Below are 8,898 nucleotides of genomic sequence, written 5' to 3' on the forward strand. Positions count from 1 at the left end.
ATTGGAACAAATTAAAAATATATAGAAATATTACATTATCATTAATAGTTATTATTGAAGCGGTGTAATCAATCTGTCATAAATAAGAAATACAATTTATATATTTTATTTCAATTTTTTATATAAAAAGTTTTCACCACATACACACGTACACACTTTTCTTATTCGTTGAACTTGAATTTAAATATTATCATATATTAGATTTTTCTCACATAAACGAAAGAACATATGCTTACACACAAATTTCAGTCATTTCTTCAAATAACACAACAAAAATTTAGGAAGGTAAGAGATGTATGTTGCTTATAGCAAACGTCAAATTTCTATTACATAAATTATAAGTTGTATTTTTTTAGAGATACAGCTAACAATACGATATAAGATATACTTGTAACAATACAAAACTTTCTATAGGATAAAAAGTATTATATGCCTAGGAATAACAAGATAAACGCATAGATATATTAACATACATGAAAATAATAAGAATGTCGTATATATGAGTTATGAGTTACGTATATTGAGGAAAAAATGTAGTATCTATCAATGAAACTTTAGATGTAAATTGATATAAATATAAAACAAGAAAAACATAATGATAGATTTTATCAGACTGTTCAAACTATTAAGACGACTTAAAAATTGTCTATGCAACTATTCCATTATTCATTAATTACAAATGTACAGATGAATAAATTTGGATTTCTGTATCATGTGTTGCATTATATCGCACAACATCAAAATTTTGCGAAGACGAGCTGTTGCATGAATTTGAGGCATATTTTTGAGGCAAAATGTATGACATTTCTTTTTAATCATTAGAATGAGCTAAACATTAGATGTGATTATACATATGGGTTATTTCATCTATATAATTATTTAATGGATATTCTCATCAAAATTAACTTTTTTATTAATATGAAAAAATGAGTATGCAACAGAGAAACTGAAATTTAATAAAGAGATATTTATATAATAAGCATACATATATAGACATATTTTTTATCTTTTGTATCGAATCTTATGTTGAGAATATATATAAAAAAAATTTGAAATCATAAGGATATGAATCTTTTATGATCTTGTATATACAAGATATTATTATATAAAGAAAAGAAATTTATTAAAAAAATTTTATTAATTATTTATTAAATTTATTAATTTCTTTCTTACTCATTATTCCATATCAAAAAGTATTTCAGATGATCACAATTTTAAATAATTAAATTAGACAAAGTACCCAATGTATGTACTTATACATATTTATATATATATATATATTGTGTACTTATATATGTACAGGGTAAAAGACACTTAGCAACCCCGTCACCGAACAAACTTTAAAAAATGCGGCAACAAACCACTTATTACTTATTATCTTCACAATATATAATTTGTGTCATATATGATTTATTTATCAAATTTATTAAATATCCAATGCAATTTGCGTATTAATTATACTTTTTATATTCGCATGAAATTATATATAAAATAATATAATTGAACAAACATTCCAAATATATATTTCAACGAAAATATGCACTCAAACGAGCGACATTTACATTCTCCATCATCTCGGTTTTCGCGTACGAATTGTCCTAGATCGCGGCGCGGTAGATCCACTTCCGATACTAAACATGCCAGGTGTCGAGGGATTGAAAATCGGTGCTACTGATGTTCCGAAATTTAGGGTAGTAGTCGCTGGCTGTGGTGTGGTAAAATTAAATCCTGTTGACGCTGAAAAAAGTGATTGCATTTACGATTAATATAATTGAACCAGAATATTTAAAGAAAGGATATAATCAAATGTAATAGTAATATTTTACAGTTTATACAATTTTTGTCTTGTATCTGAAATTTAATTTACCACATATAACTAATATTCTTTATATGATTATAGTTATAATTAATAATAATATAAATATTAATAATAAAATAATTTATTCAAAAGTATTTACCTGGTTTGGGAGCTGTAGATCCAAACGGAATGGACGATGGAGCTGTAGAATTATTGCTTCCAGCTTGAAAATTGGATCCGAAAGGAAACGTAGTGTTCTGTTGCCCGTCTTTCTGATTGTTCCCAAAGACAAACATATTATTTGTGTTATTGCTCGCATTATTAGCATTGCTAGCCCCGAAGGCGGGAATCGAAGACGATGTAGATGTACCCGCAAAGCCCGTAGTGATCGCGGGCGTTGCGCCGAATGGAGATTTATTATCACCGAACATAGTGCCGCCACTTGCTGCAGTCCCAAACGTGAGGTTCGTAGGATTTTGCGTGCCAAAGGGGCTCGTCGTCGCCAAAGGTCCAAAAGTTCCACTAGCCGGTGTAGCGTTCGTTCCGAATATGGGAACCGGTGTGTTCTTGTCGGTCGAACCAAACATATTGGTTGTACCGCCGAAAGCCGATGATGTTGCCTGCGATGTTCCTACGCTTGGTGCTCCAAAAGCGGGCGTCGTGTTGCTCGTGCTGTCAAAGCCAGGGGTGATCGTACCGGTGGAGACGTTACCGGTGATGTTGAATGTGGACGCGGTCGTGCCGGCTTGCGTGGTCGAATTGAATAACGGTGAAGTCGCGTTGCCAAACATGCCACTTGCTGCTCCGAAAGACGGCGAAAGCTTCGTCTGTCCGAAAATTGGTGTGCCATTGCCGAACATCGAAGGCGCAATGGTCGTCGAAGTCAAATTAGCATTAGCATTGGCGAATAAACTGGAACTGAGGGCGCTGCTTGGCGAAGATGCAGTGTTATTCGTCGTAACGAAGATCGAAGGCACCGTAGTCGTCGGGCTGTTAAATATACCAGTAGTTCCCGGAACAGCTGGTGCGGTTCCGAAAAATGATTGACTATTGCTGGTCGTACCAAAGATATTTGTGCTCGTCGTTGTATTTGATGTAGTGGCGAAAATGGACGTGGTAGATACACCAAATTGTGGCACAATTGTAGACGTGCTAAATTGCGGGGTGATAGTCGTGGTAGACGTACCAAATGTGAGAACGGCATTATTCTTCATCGCATCGAAATTGGTTATATTGTTGGCAGTTGTAACTGTTAGAATTGCAGCTGTTGATGTAGCGTTTGAAGTATTGGAAGTGCCAAAAGCAAATAGAGGTTTGCTGGTAGATGAAGTAGACGTTGAAGTTGAAGAGGTGATGGATGTACTGAGCGCAGGTGCGCTCGATAATCTGGATGTTGGTGTCGATGTCGCTAATGATGCGACATTCGTAAATAAGTTACTTGCGGCAGTCGTCGCCAAAATATTGGATGTGAGGAAATTAAAAGATTTAGTCGTAATTGGCGGCAATGATGTCGTCTGGTTGTTCGAGGGACTTCGGAAAGCATTCACTTTCGATTGGATGTTACTATCAGATGGGCCGAACATGAAGCTATTCGACTTTGGAAGTTGCGAAACGGTATCGTTGCTTCCGAAAATGAACGAAGGTGGAGACGCGGATGTTGCTGTTGTGAGGCTATTTGATGTACTGCTCGCAATACTGTTAAAACCGGCACTGATGATTGATCCTGAAGTTGTCTTAACCGGCAATATCATTATCCCAGTGGATTGAGACGATAAACTTGGCGTTATAGTTTGAGCGATCGTAACGGGAGACGAAAATGTCTTGGCATCACGGAAAGTGAAGGTAGAATTAGCCTGTGTAGTATTGACTGCGGTAGATGAAGTAACGGTTGCACTTGTAGTGATAATGTTATTCGTTTCAATTGTCGTAGCGCTAGAATTTACAAGTGCGAATGCCGAGCTCGGTGGTGTTTTATCTACTGGTAGGAAATTAATATATGTTGATAAAGACGTTGGTGTGGTAGTAGCAGTTAATGTAAAGGTAGTGCTACTTTTCGGTAATGAACTACCCGACATTGTAGCTGATGCTTTCGGTTTGCCAAAAGTTGGTATTGTACTCGGAGTCGAAGATACAGTTTTTTGTAAAGACTCTGTATTCGCAATCACGGGCGCAACTGATACAACTTTCGCTTGATCAATTGTTTCTTTTCCTTCAGGAGTATTTATTGTCGGCATATTTGACTGCATTTTAGTATTCGGTGTGGCATTCATTGAGCTAAAAGTTATAGCCGGTTTCGTACCGTGTTTCGCATCGGGACTCGACGAAGAAGAACCACTTGGAAGAATAGCCGCGGTGGAGAGCGGCATAGTATTGATGTTGGTCGTGGTTGTCAGAGAATTAAGGGTCGCGCAAGTGACCGAACATGTAACTGGTGGCGTAACTGTCGCGTTAATATCGTCCGCTTGTATCACGACGTCCGGATTGATTTTGTTCTCTGCTGAAAGAACAAATAAAAAAGTTGTTATATGATAGCAAAAAAAAAAAAAAAAAAAAAAATAAGTATAATAAAAATTTTTTTCTGATAAATCTTTGAGTCAAAGCGTGTTTTAAAAAAATTATTTATGATCTACATAATATACTTTGATATATAATATTATGTTACTTACCTTTTCCTGATATTGCATTGAACATACTTTGGAGTCTGGCCTTCATATTAGTTCGCCTCATATTTCTTATATCCTCTCTCTTTATCTCTTCCACATTATCAATTGCAAACTTGACCTTTACATTACTTGGTTCTTCTACGAGTGACTTCAACCGTTCATTCCGTTCGGGTTCAGCTCTCATAAATAATTTTTCTGTCAATTTGACAAATTTTGATGGATCAACGGATTTGGTATCATTAATTTCGGTGACATCTTTTTTCGTAGTTTTGTGGATTATTACTGATGCTGGTTGGTTTAAGTTGGTCCTTGATTCTTTGTTAGTTGACTTCAATATTCCCTTCATCAGAGGAAATTCTTCTGTTTTCTTAGAATTGAGTGTCTCAAGATTCTTCGAATATATTTCTTTAAACTCGGGTTTATCTGTATGACTCGTATCTAAATTCTGTGATTGCAGCACAATAGAATTACTGGAATGTGTACTTTCCAATGACTTGAAGTGCTTTTCGAAGTCGGGTGTCCCGCTACGTGAGAAATCAACTGTGAAAGAATATTGATAAAAATTTATATATGTCAAATGTAAAAATTATTGATACATAATCATAGATAAAAAGTTTAATACTCACCTGCTTTTCTTTTAACACCAGTAGCAACATGCACACTGGAACTCAGCGAATTTAAGATATCGTAACAGGATCGTGTTTTTGTACGTTTTGCAGGTCTGACTGATTTACTTTGAGGAGAAAGATCCTCTTCCGATTTGGATGAATCATCTCTACCGCGTTTCTGCTTGTTTTCTTCCAGCATCAATTCCCTTTCCTCATTGAAGAAACTGTCTGTCTTTTGCTTCTTAGCGACATCAAAACTGACATCCTCCGTCGATGCATGTCGTTTTAATGATATCTCTTTTAATACTTGTACAACACTCGTAGGTGATCTGTTTTCTGTATGACAAATATTAGACAAAATCTTTTGCCTTTCCGGTGGGGAATACTTTGTCACATCTGGTGCTGCAACCCTGACTGTCACAGGCATCCTCATCTTTGTGGTTTTTGCATTCAGCAGAGGAACTGGACCCGCATAAAGATTAACTTTCGGAAACTGCCCAGCGCCATATTGAGATTGATGCGTTAATTTACTCTTTGCCTCTCTAGCATACTTAGTTAATCTCGTCGTAAGACCTGGCGATGTCACATCTGTATACAACCTTATTCAAGGAAGAGAACAAAATATGCGTATATAATAGTTCTAAACATAAAATATTACTCGATGCAGATATATAGAAATATTTGTTACAATCTTATAACTATTTATAAAGAAAATACACTTACTTTGGATCGATATTATATCTTGTCGATGCTAACAATGGTCCAGCTACGGTCTGGACTGTCTTTATGCCCGCTGGTCTAGGACGCATCGCAGGACTAATACTCACGCCCCACGGAGAACCCTCAGGACTAAACTGCGTCGTATTCTCCCCATAACTCAGCGAATGACTCTGAGGGGATATCCTCCTGGATGGTACTCGGCGCAAGTCGGGATCGATGTCGCCGTTTCTAAAGTTCTCCTCTCTGTCAGTGGGTTTGATCACCGGCGTGGAGGTGTGCTGGCCAAAGGCGGATTGTCGCTGGTGCCGCGACAGGCGATCATTGTCGCCGGCGTCGTAGAACTTACCAGCGTCCCTCGCGAGCACGTCATCGGCGCGTATGCGGCCAGGAACACGCGGGATCGGGCTCAATTGATCGATCGAGCTGAATCTGGACGCCGATAACGACGCGGACGTCGACGAGATGTTCTTGCGCTTGACGGCGACGTAAGGATCGCTGCTCAGCTGATAAGCGCCCGCTTGTCGCTTAGGCATCCTGAATGGAAAATGTTCGCGGTAACAACGATTCACACTGTGCCCGAGATTACGCACTTGTCCGATACCGTGACCGTAGGCGACCCGGAACGCCGCGCCTAGCTCGTGAATCGCCTCGCTCAGGTAGCCGAGTATCTGATAAGCGTGCGGCGACACTAGGCTGTCGTTGGCAAGGAGGGAATAACACGCGTACACCACCAGAAGCAGGGTAAGCGCCAGCGCCAGGATCGCGCCCCAGGCGCCGTAGATCAGCAGGCACCCGCACGTCACGCTTATCAACACCACGGCAGCGCGATTACCGAGATCCCACATAGTACTGTTCTTCAAAAAGATAACCTCCCCATGTTTGAAAAGAGCACATTCACCGCAATTGTCGGAACTTGCCCGCGGGCAATGAGATCATCGATATAAATCGATATACGTGTCCGGCCCGTCTGACTAGTCTGGTCTGATCGCCGCCGCCGATTATTGGCGGGAAAAGCGTCGACCGCGAAGGATCCGTTATTCCCTCATTTGAAACGCAAGGAAAAAGAGGGCGTCTTTTTTTTCTTCCTCTTCTTCGTATGGGGATTGGCTCCGACGAATACTCGTCACACGGCCATCGATTTTTTGGACTTTCTCCTCTTCTAAGAGAATTTTCGTTATTGTTAACGCCTTTGGATTCTCATTTAACGCCACTTTTGTATATCATTATACTCTAGATTCTGGAAAAAAGAAGAAAAAAAAGAAGAAAAGAAGAAAAAAAGAAGAAAAAAAGAAGAAGAAAGAAGAAAAAAAGAAGAAAAAAAGAAGAAACCACACGGCTGTCAAGAGAGAGTAAGATCATCTAGAGAATGCTAATCTCTTTATCTTTTTCCACATTTAAGGATCGGCAGAAGTGACGGAACTCCGAATAAATTTTCAAAGTATATTTTTTGATGACGTACCTTGTTACCTTGTATCATATAGATATAAATAGACAGACTCTTGCCATAAAAAAGCCGTATTAGGCCGATATTACATTTGTCGTACGACAAACTTTTTAAGCATATTGATTGGCTGCAAAATAGAAACTATCTTGAGTCTCTAGAAAGTTTCTATTTTGCATCCAATCAATATGCTTAAAAAGTTTGTCGTACGACAAATATAATACCGGCCTTATGCGGCGTCTACAATAGAGATTTTAAGCCTTAAGCCTTAAAGAATTGACCAATCACAATCAAGTATGAGGAGAATACTCGACTGTGATTAGTCAATTTCTTAAGGCTTAGGGCTTAAAATCTCTATTGTAGACGCCGCTTTACACTACGAGTTGCCGGCTCAGTTACGGTTGGGGTTACGGTTGATAGTTGCGGATTGACCAATCAACCGACAAGTTACTTTGCTCTGATTGGTCAATCCGTAATCGTCAACCGTAACACCAACCGCAACCCGTAATACGGCCTTGAGACGAAGATAGCATTCTGTCTCATTTTATTAGGGTATAATGGGGGACTAGAAGGGATGAGATGAAGACATAGCAAACATGAGGGTGTTCTAATGAAACTTCAAGATCTTATAGAAAATCGAATTTGGAAGAAAGCAGTTCCTATAAATATATAGATCCGGAAACGATTTGTTAAGAAGTTATAGAGCTAATAAACTTCGAAAAATCATGTTTTTTTTTGATGATTTTAAAAAATAACTTTATAAAGGCCCGTATTCATAGTCGGTTCTTTATTCAAGAATATCTAAAAGCGCCTTTGCATGGCAGCGTTAAGCGTCGACCGTCTGCGCAGAAAATTGCGCAGAATCTAATTTCAGCCTAGAATCTATCTCGTTTAAATGCTGCGCATTTTTCTACGCTCGAACGCTGCCATGTAAAGGTACCTTTAAGTACAATCTTAAGATGATCTTAAATTAGTCATAAACCAATCACAGAGCCCTATTAGTATCTTAAGACATTATTTAAGACGGTCTTGAAATAAGAATCGACTATATATATTTAAACTTAAAATCTGTAATAGAATAATAATATTAAAAATAATAATAATAATGCTCATTTAATTTAACAATAATAATATAATTTAATTATCATAATACTCAGAATAATAATAATAATCTATCAACAGCCATATTGGATTTTAACATTTCTGGGCATTTCTGATTGGCCATTTTTTCGTACGATTGCGCATCCATGGGACTTGTTACACTCTTTCGGTGAATTATCTGTTTTCTGATTAATCACAGGCCTGATTCCTGATAACAGAAGCGCCATTGGAGCAGCGCACACGTGACAGGCACACGAGACGTCGCGCGTGTCGTGATAGAGAGACGGAGAGACAGAGGCGCGCGCGAGCTTAACCTAAATCTTGTTAGGAATACGCCGGTACGAACATAGGAAGGGAAAAATGTCGTGGTTATTCGGCTATCGCAATTCGCAGCCGCCGCAGGATTTCTCGCAGTTCATCGCGCAACCGCCACCCGGGGTGGGTGGCGGCGACAGCGGCAGCGGTGGCGGTAACAACCCTCCGAAGATCAGCAGTTCTCAAATGGAAGCGTATAGATTCGACTCGGCCGCCCTGGAACGAGCCGCCTCGGCTGAGTACTCTGCGTTG

At 38.8% G+C, this 8,898-nt stretch overlaps 1 protein-coding gene across 2 annotated transcripts; it reads right to left on the reverse strand.

Moving 5' to 3' along the window:
- Positions 1-1,156: 1,156 nt before the first annotated feature.
- On the reverse strand, positions 1,157-6,762 carry LOC138934072 (uncharacterized). 2 transcript variants are annotated; one of them, XM_070297496.1, is made up of 5 exons: positions 5,793-6,762; positions 5,088-5,668; positions 4,465-5,001; positions 1,959-4,292; positions 1,157-1,737 (listed from the first exon to the last, which is right to left on the reverse strand). In XM_070297496.1, exons 1-5 carry the CDS (start codon positions 6,632-6,634, stop codon positions 1,571-1,573), a joined length of 4,461 nt encoding a protein of 1,486 aa, XP_070153597.1. In that variant the 5' UTR covers positions 6,635-6,762; the 3' UTR covers positions 1,157-1,570. The 2 variants fall into 2 exon arrangements, with proteins under 2 accessions (XP_070153597.1, XP_070153596.1); XM_070297495.1 differs by having other exon boundaries at positions 1,158-1,737; positions 1,959-4,295.
- Positions 6,763-8,898: the final 2,136 nt, after the last annotated feature.

Source organism: Polyergus mexicanus, unplaced genomic scaffold (assembly GCF_030449975.1).
Source record: "Polyergus mexicanus isolate NDT 795.1 unplaced genomic scaffold, iyPolMexi1.0 SCAF_6, whole genome shotgun sequence".
NCBI lineage: Eukaryota > Metazoa > Arthropoda > Insecta > Hymenoptera > Formicidae > Polyergus > Polyergus mexicanus.

What these genes read in the sequence shown, in the direction of transcription:
- LOC138934072 (XM_070297495.1), bottom strand. Translation starts at nt 6,634, where the DNA reads ATGTGGGATCTCGGTAATCGCGCTGCCGTGGTGTTGATAAGCGTGACG. An exon ending in CAATGCAATATCAGGAAAAG is followed by an intron (nt 4,296 to 4,464) that starts GTAAGTAACATA and finishes TTGTTCTTTCAG; the next exon opens with CAGAGAACAAAATCAATCCG. An exon ending in ATCTACAGCTCCCAAACCAG is followed by an intron (nt 1,738 to 1,958) that starts GTAAATACTTTT and finishes CACTTTTTTCAG; the next exon opens with CGTCAACAGGATTTAATTTT.